Source organism: Mus pahari, chromosome 1 (assembly GCF_900095145.1).
Source record: "Mus pahari chromosome 1, PAHARI_EIJ_v1.1, whole genome shotgun sequence".
NCBI lineage: Eukaryota > Metazoa > Chordata > Mammalia > Rodentia > Muridae > Mus > Mus pahari.
The window spans coordinates 8,352,660-8,370,167 of NC_034590.1; the positions used below are offsets into that span (position 1 = coordinate 8,352,660).

At 48.1% G+C, this 17,508-nt stretch overlaps 1 protein-coding gene across 2 annotated transcripts in view; it reads left to right on the forward strand.

Annotated features, from left to right (window-relative positions):
- Positions 1-17,508, forward strand: part of Cep89 (centrosomal protein 89) — a 42,201-nt gene that overhangs the window by 736 nt on the left and 23,957 nt on the right. For both annotated transcript variants that reach the window (XR_003845388.1, XM_021203819.2), the window contains exons 2-6: positions 336-442; positions 5,571-5,729; positions 8,653-8,833; positions 11,892-11,994; positions 16,602-16,630. Coding sequence is in view for 1 of the 2 variants with exons in the window: in XM_021203819.2 (XP_021059478.1) it covers positions 336-442; positions 5,571-5,729; positions 8,653-8,833; positions 11,892-11,994; positions 16,602-16,630 (579 nt within the window). In the remaining variant the exon portion in view is untranslated. The remainder of the gene's footprint in view (positions 1-335; positions 443-5,570; positions 5,730-8,652; positions 8,834-11,891; positions 11,995-16,601; positions 16,631-17,508) is intronic.

The window sequence follows — 17,508 nt, forward strand, 5'->3', positions numbered from 1 at the left end:
CCATGATGTGCCCCAGTGAGTGCCCTTGCCTCACCAATGGGGATTGGAAACAGCAGTGTGTGTGTGTGTGTGTGTGTGTGTGTGTGTGTGTGTGTAAAGAGACTCTCATGGGGCCAGATCTCATGGGGCCAGATCTCCAATGAGTGCCCTTGCCTCACCAATGGGGATTGGAAACAGCAGTGTGTGTGTGTGTGTGTGTGTGTGTGTGTGTGTGTGTGTGTGTGTGTAAATCATGGGGCCAGATCTCTAGTGGCCTCAGCTTGGGAGGTGATGGTGGCCCAGGAGCCAGGTGATTTTCTCCTCCCGGTGACCTGCCTTGGGTTTCATTTGTGCAGAACCACATCATCCATGGCTTCCTCCCAGCAGCCAGCATCGCTCCGAAGCCAGCTGTGCCACGCACACCCCCTCCCCGGAGCCCCAACCCTTCTCCAGAGAGGCCCAGGTAAGTCTCAAGGTGAGCAGCACGAAGGGTTCCCTCCCCCCCCCCCCCCCCCCCGTGCTTGACCATCAAGTCTTGAACCCTGGAACTGCTCATACTGGCCAAGAGGCCACAAGTAGAGGTATAAACTAATACGCTCTGCCGTATTTACCTCTGCTCCTCGATGCACTAGTCTGGCTTCTCTGAGCATCAGTAGACTTGCTTGGGGTGTGGTACCTTCAATGGAAGATCTCAGATTTCAGGATTGGATGCAGTTGGTGTCTATTAAATATGAAGCACTAAGTTTAAGTTAACCCTTCTGTCCTTCCTTATGTCTTTCCTCCATTCCTCCCTTCCATCTTTCCTTCCTTGCTTCCTCGCTTCCTCTTTTCTTCCTGGGAGTGGAAGCCAGCGCCTGTGCATGCTAAACATGTGCTCTACATCTCAGCTTAGTGTCCATCCAGGTTAACAGTATTTTTAGGAGAACAAAAATAGATACAATTCTGCCTTAAAAAAAAAACCCTACCACCACCAACCAAACCTACTTTGTGTTAAAAGGAAGGAACATATTCCATGCCAGGAACTGGTGTTCCTAACCGCCTCGTGTTCAGTGTAGCCCACAGCCAACTGTCTTTTCATTCTTGGGACCACTATATCTGCCAAGACTTTAGACACTTGTAAACTTTAGACTTGTTTTATTTGTTTTCTATAGAGTCTTGCTTTGTGGCCCAAACTGACCTTGCATTCAAAGCAGTCCTCCTGCCTCAGCCTCCCAAGAGTGTGAGCCACTGTGCCTAGATAGTCTGATTTGCTGTTGTTGTTGTTGTCCTTTAAATGTTTATTTGTAGCCAGGCAGTCGGTGGTGGCACACTCCTTTAATCTGAGCACTCAGGAGACAGAGGCAGGTGGATGAGTTCGAGGCCAGCCTGGAGTACAAAGTGAGTTCCAGGACAGCTAGGACTAAAGAGAAAAACAAAACAAAACAAAAATTATAAACTATGTGTATATGCCTTTGTATGTGTATGTGCATGTATGTGAGCATGTGTGTGTGTGTATGTGTGTGTGTGTGTGTGTGTGTGTGTGTGTGTGTGTATGTGTATGTGTGTGTAGTTGGATTTGGGTACCCTTGGAATCCAGAAGAAGACATTGTGTCCCCTGGAGCTGCTGTTATAGGTAGTTGTGAACCACGCAGTGTAGGTGCTGGCAACTGAATCAGATCCTCTGCAAGGGCGGTATGCACTCTTTAACCCACTGAGCCATCACTTCAGTCCACTGCTACTTGGTTCTTAATCTGCAAATTGATTTGGTTATTAGCGATCACTAAGAGCTAATTCCACTTTAGAGGGCCCCTTTCTATGTGATCTTTGCTACTGTGCATTTGATTAGAACATAAACCCTGAGGGCTGGGGATAGGGCTCGGTGAGTCCGCATTTGCCCAGCATACACGGAGCTCCGGGATTCCATCCTCAGCACTAGAGGAGGAAAGAACTCTGTGCTGTTACAGTGTTTGATTTTGCCTGCAGTACCGAGTCCATCACACAGAGAGCCATTTATTAGTGATCACTCTGTGCCAAGTAGCCCAGTGGGTACTGAACGAGCAGTGTCTTTTCCACCCTCTCAGTAGCACCGTGAGAGGACCTTGTGGTCATCCCTATTTTGGGTCACCCGTGAGGTTCAGCTATCGATCACCGCTTAGAATGTCATGGCAGTAGCCCCACTGGCGAGGTGGTCTGCCCAGCTCGTCAGTGTTTGTCTTGCATCAGTGAGACTCGGGTTTATGCAGCCTGGACACCCAGAGGGTTATCTTTCCTTCCCTTGTCAGCAAAACAACTGAGGTGGTAGCTTCAGGGTCATCATGCTGCGGGCTCAGTAGAAAGTCTTTCCACGGGCCTGGTGGACCTGTGAGGTGGCTCATCTGATAAGAGCATGCACTACTTTGGCAGAGGACCTGGGTTCAGTTCCCAGCAACTACGTGGGACAACTCACAATTGCTTGTAACATCGGCTCAGCCTCCCCTGCCTTGCCCCCACTTCAGATAACCAGATACAGCCCGGTGGTTCTGCCTGTGTTCTGACCCAGAAGTAAGCTGGTGTTCTCACAATCCTGTCTTTCTGTTTGGATTTGATAAGAGTGCTCACAGATCTTGGGAGAACTTGATGCAAAACACAGCCCTTGGAAAAAGAGATAGTTTATTCTGAGCCGGAAATGAGTGGCTCTGGCCAGGGAACGGGATTCAGGTCCTGAGCTGACTATGAGTGGTCCAGAAATATGGATTCTGGTTACCTTGAATGCTATGCTTCAGTGTAGAAGAGAGTAATTAATTTGTATAAGTCAGAGAGCAAAAGGAAGTCATAGATCAATGCATTTGCCAAATACAGTGGTAGAGACACTGGGGAGGCAGGCTACTGCCGAACATGGACAGTCTGTAGGTTTCATATGGAGGCTTACAGCTTTCTTAAGGTTTGTGGAAGCCACTATTCTCTCAAGTTCAAGAATATGTCCCATGAGTTTCCTGAAGGCACAAGATTAGGCCAGATCAGAGGTTGGTTGTCACTGGCTGTGAAGTCTTGTCAGTTTTTGGTCTTGAAGCATCTGTCTCTCTAGCCACAGCCCCTGCCCGTCCATCAGGTCTTATCCACAGATGTGGCTTCATCGGAAGCCTTGGATTTGCATGTTTTATTGGTTTATTATGGAGGTTGTTTTACTCTTCATTTTGGTTTTCTTTGAGGTAGGCTAGCCCAGGCTGGCTCTAGACTCATGTGATCCCCCTCTTTCAGTCTCCCAAGTGTGTGTCCCCATGTCTTGCTTTATAAAGGATGTTTTAAAGGACACAAATAGGCATATGAAATGATCAATAGGGTAAGGTGTGGAAAGGTCCCACACACAAGTGTTTCTGTCTCCATGGAGTTAGTTGTCCAAGCACCTGGAAGTGTTATTCCTCTTCCTGGATGTTCCTACATAGTCCACCATCCACAGACTCCACCCATCCACAGGCTCCACCATCCAGACTCCACCCATCCACAGGCTCCCTCCATCTGCTGGCTCCACCCATCCACAGGCTCCCTCCATCTGCAGGCTCCCTTCATCCACAGCTCCCTCCATCCACAGGCTCCTTCCATCCACAGGCTCCCTCCATCTGGAGGTTCCACCCATCCACAGGCTCCCTCCATCTGCTGGCTCCACCCATCCACAGGCTCCCTCCACCCATCCACAGGCTCCCTCCATCCATCCACAGGCTCCCTCCACCCATCCACAGGCTCCCTCCATCCATCCGCAGGCTCCCTCCATCCACAGGCGCCCTCCATCAGCAGGCTCTCCACCATCACTCATTTTTGGGGCATGGGTGTTGGTGATAGAAGCCAGGGCTTCACACACACTGCTCTTTTGTATATGGAAGCTTCATTGTGTACAGCTGATGAATGGTCATTGGTCATTGTCACCAGTAGCTTTGCTCCTCCTCCAACCCCCCCCCCCCCACGTTAGGGGATGGGACAAAAAGTTCTCTCCCTTTTAGTACCTGGTTGGTTCCTCTGACACCTCATCCGCGGTTCTTTAGGTTGTTCTAAGCTTGGGTGTGTTTGAAAAGGCTGGCTGTAAATGATCAAAGGCAGCCTTTTACCCTGTCTCTCTGGAGCTGCTCAGTGTTTCAAGAACCAAGCACAGAGGGTTGGACTTAAGATGACCTTAGCAAAGAGTAAAGGTCTCAGGTCCATGGACAAGAGCAAACAGGAAAAGGGGGATCAGTAACATAGCAGGGCTTGGTGGGCAGTGCTCAGTGGGCGGTGGGGTCAGTAACACAGCAGGGCTCGGTGGGCAGTGCTCAGTGGACGGTGGGGTCAGTAACATGGCAGTGCTCTGTGGGCAGTGGGATTTCTTGTTTTGTTTTGGGTTTGTGGAGTTTTTTAATGTGTGCTTGTGTGATGTGTGGTTTCTATGCATGTGAGTGTGCAGTTTAGTGTGTGGTGTGTGGTTTCTATGCATGTGAGTGTGCAGTTTGTTGGGTGGTGTCTTCCTCTGTTCTTAGTCTTGGTGCTCTGAGCCAGATCTCACACTGAGTCAGAAGCTTGCCTTTTGGGTTAGGCTGGCTGGCCAGCTAATACTGGAGATACAGACATGTGTTTAGTTACTTTTCTGAGACAGGGTTTCTCTGTGTAGCCCTGGCTGTCCTAGAGCTTGCTTTGTAGACCAGGCTGGCCTTGAACTCAGAGATCTGCCTGCCTCTGCCTCCTGGGATTACTGGGATTAAAGGCATGTGTCACCACCACCTGGCTCTTTATGGTTTTTTGTTTGTTTGTTTGTTTTGTTTTTTGTTTATTTTTTTTAAGTCAGGGTCTATCTAGCCCAGGTTATGTAGAACTCGCTGTGTAGACCAATGTAGCCTCCAACTCAAAAATCTGCCTGCCTCTGCCTCCTGGGATTACTGGGATTAAAGGCATGTGTCACCACCACCTGGCTCTTTATGGTTTTTTGTTTGTTTGTTTGTTTTGTTTTTTGTTTATTTTTTTTAAGTCAGGGTCTATCTAGCCCAGGTTATGTAGAACTCGCTGTGTAGACCAATGTAGCCTCCGATTCCCAATGATCCACTTGCCTTGCCTCCTAAGTGCTGCTGGGATCAAAGATGTGTGCTACCACGCCTGGCTTAGGTCTTCCTGTATCTCATTTTTTAAAATTTCATTCTGATCTTTATTTTAGTAAGAAAACGATTTGAATATAGGCTTTGCGTGTCTGACTATGTAGATTTACAACCTGGTGTAACACCCTATTGACCAGGTCAACATTTCTCAACCTTGCAACTGTGACTTCACTGGGGGTCTCATGACAGTAGAAAAACTAAAGTTATGAAGTAGCAATGAAATGATTTATGATTGGGGTTCACCACAACATGAGGAACTGTATTAAAGGGTCGCAACATTAGGAAGATTGAGAACCACTGGACTAGAAAAATCATTTAGTTGCTATTAAAAAGGATTGCATATATTTGATCATACAGTCAACATGAGAGATAAATGGGGATTCCGATGGGCCATCATGGTCGCTCGAGAGATGTCAGTGGGTGATCAGCACCCGCAGTGGACAAGGTTAGCCTTGCCAGGTCAGCCTGCAGCTTGGGTGCCCACTGCTCAGGACCTCTTCGGCATGTTTCTGTTCGTAGGTCTGCTCTGGCTGCAGCCATCCTGGCAACCACGTTGACTGGACAGACAGTTGCCATTCCCCAGCCTCGCCAGAGATCCCTGTCCGAGAGTGATGCCTCCGACGTTGAAAAGGACAGCTTCATCAAGCCTTACGCCACCACCTCCGAGCTGAGGCTGCGGTAGGGACGTGCTGCGGCTCTGCATCCTCTCAGGGCTGGAGAGGGCAGCTCAGCAAGGCTGTGTCCACTGTGCATGGGGCCCTGTGGGGTGTAGCCACCAGGTTTCCGTCACTTGTGTCCAGGAGGCACTGACAAGGACAGTGATTGTTCCTTTAGTTCTGAGACAATGTCTTTCTTATAGACCAGGATGGCCTCAGACTATATACTTCGAGCTTCCAGGCAGCCAGGATTATAGCAGTGTCCTGTGGGAACTCAGTCTTGACTCTAGCCATTTTTTTTTTTTTTTTTTTTTTTTGGTTTTTTTGAGACAGGGTTTCTCTGTGTAGCCCTGGCTGTCCTGGAACTCACTCTGTAGACCAGGCTGGCCTCGAACTCAGAAATCTGCCTGCCTCTGNCCTGCCTCTGCCTCCCAAGTGCTGGGATTAAAGGTGTGCGCCACGACGCCTGGCTAGCCATTTTTAATATAGCTAGTTTTTCTTCTAAGAATTACATTTTGGGGGTTGGGGATTTAGCTCAGTGGCAAGCGCAAGGCCCTGGGTTCGGTCCTCAGCTCTGGGAAGAAAAAAAAAAAGAATTACATTTTTACGAATTGAACTAAAAATAAAGAACTAAAAAAAAGGATATAAAACCATCAAAGGAAGACTGTCAGTCCAGGTGAGGGCTGGATTAACCCTGCCCTACCCTATTTTAAAGCACAGTGCTGAGTGGTGACAGGAGTGTGAGCCTCTGGTGACAGGTGACAGGTGCTTGCGAGTACACCAAGCACCTGAGACAGACCAGGGAGAAGGAAGGACTTGGGGACATCAGCTAACATATGTGAAAACAAATCAGTTTTGAACCTTGTCCAGATCCCACACCCCAGTCAGCGCCTATGGGGTTACAGGACGGTTCTAGGGATTCACATATGTAAGACCATGAACTCAAGTGCTGGGTCAGTGTCCATGTACTTCTAAGCTAGGAACTTAGAAGGTAAAATAAGTTGTTTTTTTGTTTTTGTTTTTGTTTTTGTTTTTGAGGGGGGATGCTGGGGGGCTGGGAATTGTGGCATCTATAGTCCTAGAATTTGGGAGATGGAACTTGAAGGGTCAGCAGGAGTTCAAGGCTATCCTTGGCTATACAGTAAATTTCAGACCAGCTTGGGCTAAGTGGGATACTGTCTCCCAAAAGCCAAATAACAAAAGTAGTTGTTGGGGGTCAGTCCTAGGGGGTCAGTCCTAGGGGGTCAGTCCTAGGGGGTCAGTCCTAGGGGGTCAGTCAGTCCTAGGGGTCAGTCCTAGGGGGTCAGTCCTAGGGTGTCAGTCAGTCCTAGGGTGTCAGTCCTAGGGGTCAGTCCTAGGGGGTCAGTCCTAGGGGGTCAGTCCTAGGGGGTCAGTCCTAGGGGGTCAGTCCTAGGGGGTCAGTCCTAGGGGGTCAGTCCTAGGGGTCAGTCCTAGGGGTCAGTCCTAGGGGGTCAGTCCTAGGTCCTCTACATGCTAGCCAAAAGCTGTACACTAGGGATGCTCCCAGCCGAACGTTTTTCTTTTAATCATATGTTAAAAAACATTCATAATCTATCCTTCAGGATGTTGACTGTAAGAAGATCTTACTAGTTGCTGGGTGTGACAGTGCATGCCTTTAATCCCAACACGCAGGAGGCAGAGGCAGGCCAGACTGATCTACATAACAAGTTCCAGTCCAGCCAAGGCTACTTAGTGAGCTCATCTCAATAAACCAAAACAAAAGACAGGGCAGGAGAAGATGGCCCAGCAGTGGAGAGTGCAGCATACAGCATGTACCGCTCTTGCAGAAGACCAAGTCTGGTTCCCAGTGTCCGCATTAGGCAGGTCACAACCACCTACAACCCCGATTCCAGAGGAATCTGATGCTCTGGCCTCCATGGGCACCTGCACTCACAAGCATTTACCTACACATAGGCACACATACACATACCTGTGTTATTGTCTTTTAATAAGTGTATTACGATTTTCTTCTTACCCAGCTAGCTCCCAAATAATTGAGCCTGGACGATTATATTTCTTTAACTTGCTTTAGGGGAACAACAACTGAGTAGTGTCTGGCTGCCTCCCAGCCCAAACCCCTGAGATACTTGCATTTGATGGCTTTCTCTGTTCTATGCTTTTTCCTCATGGTGTCCCCATTGCTAATCTCCACTTTCTCCATCTCTCACCCCTCCTCCCATGGCTGGCAGGAAGTCCAGCCCTATTCTCACCTTGCTCAGTCATTGGCTGGTAAGCTCTCCTTATTGACACATCCGGTGTTTACACAAGACTGAGACAGGAGATTCTCAGGATAAGGATTGCAGCCAGATACAGGGGAGACAGAAATCAGCATTTGAGGCTTCGCACAGTCAAACACAATAACATTATGCCTACATACCTGTAACTAAACAAACAAATACATGCAGCCTTACTAATAGCAGATGCAGACATGGCTCAGAGGTTAAGATCCAGGTTCAGGTCCCAGCACTAACAAGCTCCTTCAACTCCAGCTCCAGGGGAATCCAGCGCCCTCTTCTGGCCTCTGTTCATGTTGATATACATATAAGTAAAAACACATCTTTTTAAAAATAGTGAGTTCTATATGTCCAGAGTACGAGTATGAAAACAAACATAAAGCAATTCGTAGAGGGACACAGAGCAGGGAAAGAGGTGCCGTCATCATGCAGCTGCCAATGAACAGGGTTTTACTGTTACAATACTTCTTTGGCATGGACCTGGAGACAACACATTTAAGATGTGCATAACAGCTTGGTGGGGTGGTGTGTGCCAGTAATCCCAATACTTGGGAGGCTGAGGCAGGGGGATTATAAATTTGGGCCAGCCTGGGCCCAAAGTGAGATCTAGTCTCAAAAAAGTGTTCCACTATCAGTGTCAAGTGCTAAGTCAGTTGTTTGCTTATTTTATTCATTAATGACCTAACACAGGCAAAGCTGGCAGAATGAGCCGAGAAGGACATCATTACCATCTTTTGAGATGTTAGGCTACCAGGAGGATGAAGATGCTGAAACACAGGTGTCAACCAGCTGCAGGGAGTCAGAGTCCAACACCTGGAAGGATGTGGGAGATGGCAGAGATGCTACATACACTGTGCCTCACAGGGACCAGGTAACCTCCATGTTCCCAAGCTGCCTTCCGCCTGTTACCATGGTAGGCCGCCTAGAGCGCCCCAGCAGGCATCACCTTCCCTCTGTTCCATTGCTAGTGTATTCAGCCTTGTGTCTATCTGGGTGGAGTAAAGCTTAAACTTCTTGGTTTATCCTTTGAAGTCAAGTCCTTCAAAGGCAAAGGTAAACATCTTTATGAGGATGTATGGGATTCTTCTTTTGCTGTGTATATGTGAGTGGTGTGCTTGTGTGTATATTATGTGTGTGTGTGTGTGTGTGTGTGTGTGTGTAGTGTGAATGTGTGTGTGTGTATGTGTAATGCTCGTTTGTGTGTGATGCTTGCTTATGTGTGTGTGTGTGTGTGTGTATGTTATGCTTGCTTGTGTGTGTATATATATATATATATGTGTGTGTGTGTTTGTGTATGTGTGTATGTGTTATGCTTGCTTGTGTGTATGATGCTTGCTGTGTGTGTTTGTGGGAGTGTATGTTACTCTTGCTTGTGCGTGTGTGTGTGTGTGCGCGCGCGCGCGCGTGCTTTGTTGTTGTTTCTTATTTTGTGGGGTTTATTTGAGACTGGATCTTTTACCATGTAGCCTAGAGCTGGTTAGTTTGAAGCTCACTATGTAGGCCAGGCTGTCCTCAAACTCACAGTGGTCCCCCTGCCTCTGCCGCCTGAGTGCTGGGAGTAAAGGTGTGTGCCCTCCAGTGCCACCTCAATTGTCCCCTTTCATTTTCTAGTCCAGATTTTCCCCAAGCTGGCTCCCCATTGTGGCATTGCACCTCATGCTGCATTTGGGGAGGCGTGTTCATGTGACTGACATGATGAGAGCTGTCAGGAGACTTGCATGTCGCTCTGTGCTAGACCCTGTGCTTTCCTGGGGTTACTCAGTGTCAGCTGGTACAGTCTTGTCACATGGTCACATGTTCACACGCTAACGCGATGGCTCGCTTTGCTTTCTTTCAGCTGGCTTTCTATCCCTTGCTTCCACTCCTCATGACAGGACTTCTGACATTCCACTTTTGCTTCTAAGCTTTCTAACTTACTGTACGTGGAGACGTGGGATATATTAGAATATATTCATTTGAATGGCTATTGTTAGGTGTATATGATTTTGAAGTCATATCTAAATATCCATTTCCCCTATGTCTTAGTCAGGGTTTAAAACATCATGACCAAGAAGCAAGTTGGGGAAGAAAGGGTTTATTCAGCTTACACTTCCACATTGTTGTTCATCACCACAGGAAGTCAGGACTGGAACTCAAGCAGGTCAGGAAGCAGGAGCTGATGGAGGGATGGTCCTTCCCCTGGTATGCTCAGCCTGCTCTCTTATAGAACCCAGCACTACTAGCCCAGGGATGGCACCGCCCACAAGGGGCCCTCCCACCCTTGATCACTAATGGAGAAAATGCCTTACAGCATGTCCTCAAGGTAGCTTCCTTTCTCTGTGATAACTCCAGCTTCTGTCAAGTTGACACACAAAATCAGCCAGTATACCCTAATAACTTATTTTTTAGATTTATCTATTTTATGTGTGTGAGTGTTTCACCTGTAAGTATGTTCACCACATGCATGCCTGGTGTCCAAGGAAGTCTGAAGAGGGTGTCAAATCCTCTGGAACTGGAGTTACAGATGGTTGTGAGCCACTGTGTGGGTGCTGGGAACTGAACCCATGTATTCTGCAAGAGCAACCAGTGCTCCTAACCGCTGAGCCTTCTTTCCAGCCCTCCCTAATACCTATTTGACTAACATTCTTCATCTTCCCTTTTTTTGTGTATCCTCTTTCCATTAAAATTTTTAAAGTTTATTTGTGTGTGCGCATGTGTGCGTGCACGCCTGTGTGATCCTCATGTATGGGTGTACACACTGTGGTGTTCGTGTGGAGACCAGACACCCGTGTGGAGTCCGTTCCCCTCCTACCTTTAAGAGGGCTCCGGGGGTGGGACTTGGGTCCCTGGGCTTGCACAGCAAACACCTTTTCCCAGTCTTTCCCTAAACCATGCCATCTTTTCTGTTTTTCTTTTCTTTTCTTTTCTTTTCTTTTCTTTTCTTTTCTTTTCTTTTCTTTTCTTTCTTTCTTTTTTTAAGGGGTTTATGCTATTTTTCAGGAACCAACCATTATGTAATTTCTTTGTAAAAATATTTACTTGCTTTGATTTTTGTTTGTTCGGTGTTTTGCCTGTATGTATGTCCATACACCACATACAGGCAGTGCCAACACAGTAAGAGCTCTTGATTGCTGAGCCATCTCTTCAGCTCCTTGTTCAGACTTTCTGTCTCTCTGTCTCTGTTCACGCGTGTCCCCCACCTTGTGTGGCAGTGACATGTAACTTCCTCAGGCAGCTGTGCCTTTCATGTTCATTTGTCTGTTGGTGGTTTCTATTTGGATTTTCTTAAGATTAGTGCTGAAGGAAACATGACCCCCAGCGCACCAGTGCTGGGCCATGCTGATCCCAGGCAAGGTTTTGCTGGAGAGTCACTCGAGCTAGGCTAGTGCACCTGAAGGGCCCAGGTACTAGTGTACCCACAGGATGTGTTTCATGGCTCTTCCTCTTGGCCAGTTGCTCTGTGGCCCTGCCCTCTAGAGCCCTGTCACCGTGCATGGTGACAGTGGAGAAGTAATCCCCCTTTGTCAGGAAACAACACCAGCAGTGGAGTCACATAGTGACCATCATGGACCTTAGCCCTAGACAGTTGCCCAGGTGAAGGTTCTCCCAGGATGGCCAGCACTTCTTGTCACATAGTGCACTTTCATAATGGAACACCAGAGCTGGGTACGATGGCATTGGGTGCTATCCCGAGCAGGTCCCTGCAGGAATGTGGAGAGGAAGCCATCCAGGCAGTATGGGATATGAAGCTCCCCACAGCCTAAATACAAAAGCCATTGACTGTTTGCCTGGGCTTTTACAAGGCCCTGTGGTCTCTTCCTGCCACAGCATATGCAGCCCTTTTCAGTGTGGCCGCTGTGAGCATTGCATGAAGTACGACGGTTGAACCATTTGGAGGATGTGTACAGCTAACAGGTCCTGCATGCTTGTTCCTCTCTCATAACCAAAAGGTACTGCCGTCCCAGAAGCTGGCGAGAAAGGATGGTGCTTCTGAACAAGACTGGCTTTCAGCCTCCTCCTCCTCCTCGACACCACAGCACACTCAGCAGAAAGGTAAGGGAAGAGTTAACCATGGGAGCACTTCTGGTTACCAGGTCTGGGGCCAGCACGCCTCTCTCTGTCCTGTGGCTCAGAGATTCTGCCCAGAAAGCACTTGCTGTTCATTCTCACTACAGGTGATGGACAGGCCGAATGTAAGGTTGCCCTGACCATATAAGATGCTCTCTTAGAGCCCGTGTTGTCTGTAATGTTTGTTGGCAGAGGACTCCAGTTCAGGAGTTTATGTGCCTTTCCCTCTGGCCCTGCCATCATGCAGGCTGCAGGGCCTGACCACAGTGGGCTCTCAGTGCAGGATTTGTTGGGTGACACATGGATGTATAAGATGTTTCTGTCAATTTTGGAATGCACACTGACTTTTTTGATCTATCTTAACTGGCCCAATGAGAATTTGACCCACAGTGGCAAAGATGGGAAGCAGTTTTGAGATCCCTAAGGAGAAAGGGAGGCAGACAGAGCGCCCGCCAAGCGGCAGGAAGCCAGCAACTGCTTTGTCAGGGCCCTTGAGTTGCTTGAGCTTAGGGCACAGTTGGAGCATGTGTTCGTGTGCATGTGTGTGTGTGTGTGTGTGTGTGTGTGTGTATGTATGTGTGTGAAGGTGTGCCATGGGAAGAGGCCAGAGGCCAACTTCAGAGCTGTGCCTCAGTAGCTGACCACCTTGATTTTGAGACGAGATCTTGTATTGGCTGGGGGCTTGCTGATTAAGCATGACTGGCTGGGCAGATCCCTAGGGATCCACCCGTCTCACCTCCCCAGTCCTGGGATTACAAGCGTGTGCCATCACACTTCATTTTTAATGTAGGTTCTAGGGGATTAAAATCGGGTCCTGATGCTTGCAAGGCATCCCCTTTACCAACTGAACTATCTCCGTAGCTCCCTGGGACACTTTCTCTGTAACGCAGTCTACATGGTACCTGACTGAAAACAGAATGGCTATTCTTCAGTTATTTATTCCTGCCTCAGCCTCCCAGTGGCTGGCATGGACACACACCACCATGCCCAGCTTTCTGACATCTCCCTTATTCTAAAATCTGCTTTGTGTTACCTCATGGATCACACATCAGCCAGGAGTCAACCAAGGGACAGAACCACACAGTGGTTTACACAAGGAAAGACTCAAGAGTGGTTAATCTAAGAGGATTGCCTCGTAAGGGGTAAAGGGAATGCTGCAGACGTGGGAATCGTCAGGATGTTGTAGCCAGTCGGCACAGGGCATCCGAGGAAGGAGCAGACCTGGATTTGTCTCACTCAAGAGTTGAGGCCCAGGCCTCACTGCAGGGGCTGTGGCTGTGGCCTGCTGGAAGCCAGGTTTGCTAAAGTCTAGCTCGCTGGCGTAGGGCACCAGAAAAACTACCCATGGAGAGGTTTTTGTTGCTTGCCACCTGTCTTAGTCAGGGTTTCTATTCCTGCACAAAGATGACCAAGAAGCAAGTTGGGGAGGAAAGGGTTTATTTGGCTTACATTTCTATACTGCTTTTGATCACCAAAGGATGCAGGACTGGAACTCAAGCAGGTCAGAAAGCAGGAGCTGATGCAGAAGCCATAGAGGGATGTTCTTTACTGGCTTGCTTCCACTGGCTTGCTCAGCCTGCTCTCTTATAGAACCAAGACTACCAGCCCAGAGATGGTCCCACCCACAAGGGGCCTCTCCCCCTTGATCACTAATTGAGAAAATGCCCCACAGCTGGATCTCATGGGGGCATTTCCACAACTGAAGCTCCTTTCTCTGTGATAACTCCAGCTGTGTCAAGTTGACACAAAGCTAGCCAGTACACCACCAATAAATAATAATAAAAGAAAAACAAAATGGAGGCAGGAAGCAAAGATAAAAACAACTTATGGCTGGTCTGTGGTGGTGCACACCTTTAATCCCTGCGCTCTGGAGGCAGATCTCTGTGAGGTTAAAACTAGCCTGGTCTACAGAGTAAGTTCCAGGACAAGCCAGGGTTATACAGAGAAACTCTTGTCTTAAAAAACTAAAAAAAGGAAAGAAAAGAAAAAGCCTTGTGGAGGAAGAGTTTATTGGGCTCAGGGTTTGAAGGCACACTCCATCACGGGGAAGCCATGGCAGCAGGGATGTGGCGCTACGTCAGGAAGCAGAGAGAGGAGTGCTGGCACACAGCGAGCTTTCTCCTCCATTCTTTCTAGGACCCAGACCGTTTAGTGGTGCCACCACATCTGGGATGGATCTCCCCACCTCATCCCAATCTAGACACCCTGCCCCATGCCCAGAGGCTTGTCTCCTGGGCGTTTTGGATCCTGTTGTGGGCAGTATTAACCATCACCCTGTGTTGAGGGACAGGCCCAGCAGTCACGGTCATCAGGGAGTTTTGATTCCTGTGGAATTTTGACAGGAAGGCTGTGTTCACGTGTGAATTTTCTCTCTATGAAGATTGGGGTGGAGCCAGCACAGCAAGACATACGCTAAGAGATTTTCATAGTTGAATTGTTAGCACCCCTCATCCATACAGAGAAGAGAGATAAGATCTGAGAATTGTTAACTTAGAAGACAGCAGCCAGGTATGGGAGTGAGGCAGGAAGGCAGGGATCAGGCTCAGCCTGGCTGTGCACTGACACCCCGTTGGAGAAGCAATGAAAGCTTTGGCCAACAGGGCCTTTTCTGAGACTGGTATAAGGGAACGGGAGACAAACTCATCCACAGAGCCAGGTGGACCTCGGGCCAGCAAGATGACCCAGTGGAGAAAGGCACACACATATAAATCAATATATTGGTTAAAAAAAGAAAAAAAGAAAAAAAGATAGACATTCAACAACTTCCATGTGAGAGAGATGGCTCATCCCTTCATGTTCAAGTTGTAGAGGAGGCGGCCAGATTGCAGACTGTAGTCTGGAGTGCCAGGACAGGTGACACAGTGACACAAAGACCAGGCGAAGTAGGGTAGAGGCGCCTGACGTGTAGAGGAAGTAGTTAGGAGGTGACTTACGCTCACAGATAGGACTGGGTGTGACCATGTGCCTGCTGCAGGCAGGCGGGCCAGGCTGCGGCATGACATTTTGGCTGAACGCAGCTGGTTGGTAGAGTGCCTACCTAGCACTTGTGAAGCCCTGGGTCAGAGCTGCATGCAGTGGTACATGCCTAGAACCCCAAGCATTTAGGAGGTAGAGACAAGATAGGAATTCAAGGTCATCTTTTGCTCTGTAGGGTGTTCAGCATTAGCCTGGGCTGTATGAGACCCATCTTAAAAACAGCAGAACTGTGTTTCAGGTTATTTGATTTCACTATGAACCCTGAGATTGTGTTATTTATTGAAAAAAGCTGTTTCTCAATGGGTTGTGGCTCAGCTTTAGCACATCCCACTTAATCCCTCTGGGCTGGAATACAGACATGCCTTTAGTATACACATTTACTCTCAAACAATGAAGGTAAAGGCTAGTTTGCAGAAGGAAGCACCCATGTTTGAAAGTGATGTCTAACTGAGGGGCAGATAAAGAGATGAATCACAGAAAGATTTAACAAACTAGGATATGCCCAACTCTCTTGAGAAGAGAGGAAAGGGAAGCTACTTAAGGGGCAGTGGGAAAAAAATACAAGGAGACCGCTTTAGCAGTGTTACAGCGATGGCCTGCAGAGAGCGGAGCAAGCTAGGTACAGACAGCAAGAGCCAGAGAATGAGAAGGAACCACAAGATTGCTAGAAATAGTCCAAGGCCAAGCAGAGCAATTCAGGAGAGGCAGGGAAGGGGAGGGGGAGAGGGGGAGAGGGGGGAAAGAGAAGTGGGAGGCAGATCGAGTGAGTCAGCTTGGGGAGAAGTTTGAGCCAGAACAGCTAAGCTAAGAAAACCAGCAGCCAGAGATCTGAATGAAAGAACAGGAAAGGGTGTGCTTATTCAGCAGCAAGTCTCAGAGAGAGGCCAAAAATTCTAGGATTGTATGGAAATGAGAAACGTCCATGACTAGGTCTAGGAAGCAGTAAGCCTCAGAGTCAACAATTATGTCAGGCAAATAAAAGTCACTCTCCAGAACCCAACTGCTGCTGCTGGGAATTTTCCTGAGTTGGGAAGTAGATTTAGAGTTCTGAGTGCATTAAGCTTCCTAGTTGTTTGTCTGAGCCCTGTAGAGCTTTTTTGTTTTCTGTCTTTCACAGTGTCTGCGTTCAGTGTGTTATTTACACTCTCCAGATCAATGGTGGGGAGTTAGAAGCAGCCTAGGCTCCCCGCTTCCCACTCGCCACTAGAGAAAAGTGCCAGCCCAGGCGGGTGGCGGGTGTCTTCCTTGGGTACCTCAGTTACCCCAGGAGGACGAGACCCCTGCCAGATCTGGTTCCATTTTGTATCGATGAGCAGCTTGCTATTTTTATGACTTAATTTGTGTGCTTCTGTGGACATGAGGGACAGAGTGGAGTCAGGCGTTGGTCGTTCTTGGCTGGCAGGAGAAACGTGTGACTGGGGAGGTAGGGAAGAGCAGTGGGAGCTCAGGGTCAGAGACAGATGGCCCAGTCAAGGTTAGGCCACTGCCTTGTCCTGGAACCTTGCTCTACACTTGGGGACAAGGTGAGTCTCTGGGTTTATTAGTACATGCTTCTCTTCTCATGTGTCTAATTTCTTATGCTTTTAAAACTTTCCATTTTCTCTTTTTTAAACCAGATGTTAAACACTCTGTTCTGAATCTAGAGGTAAGCTTATTTTCAAGAATTCCTATTTTAAAAAGTAGACTTTTCACTATAATTTGTCTTTGATTTTTTTTCTTTTTTATTTATTCTTTCTTTTTTTAACCATATGATTTCTGTCCCTGACTCTGTACTGTGTTTCCGTTTCCTGATTAATACATGTTCAATTTCCTTTGATTCCTTGGATGAAACCAACTTAATCCTGATTTGTGATCTTTTATTTCATCATAATAACACAGTTGTATTAAAAGGTCTTCTCATAAGAGGTCTTTCTGCTGCGTGCTTGACTGACTGACCTCCTCTGTGGTGAGGGGTTAGAGAGAGTGACTCAGGAGAGGCACTGAGGTGGCTTACTGGGGACTAAGGGGTCTTGTTAGACTTGTTTATACCTCAGGCAGACAGGCACAGAGACAGCAGAGCTCCAAGGAGCGCTCAGGCCTAAGCACCAGAGACAGATAGCATCCCAGGGTCCCCAGAGTGCAGGGTCTGAGGAGTTGGAGGCCGCGTAGCAAAAGCAGGGAATTCCTTTCATAGCTTTCTCAGGATGAGGGAGGTGTCACAGCACAAGCCTGCAGCCAGGCAGGGAACGGGGTGAGTAGCAGGATATGTGGTCATACCCACTATGATGTAAACCCACTTTCCAGGTAAGAAATCCTGCTTCCAGGATGCTAGTTATGGAGGCATTTGAATAGATAGTGGCTCAGCAGGGCTCCTGTTAGTCTCTATAAGAGGGGGCTGCTGTGGAAACCTGAGTCTACCATCACATTTACACACACACACACACACACACACACACGCACACATGCACACACGCACACCACACCACACACACATACCACACACCACACACACACACCACATACCACACCACGCACACACACCAA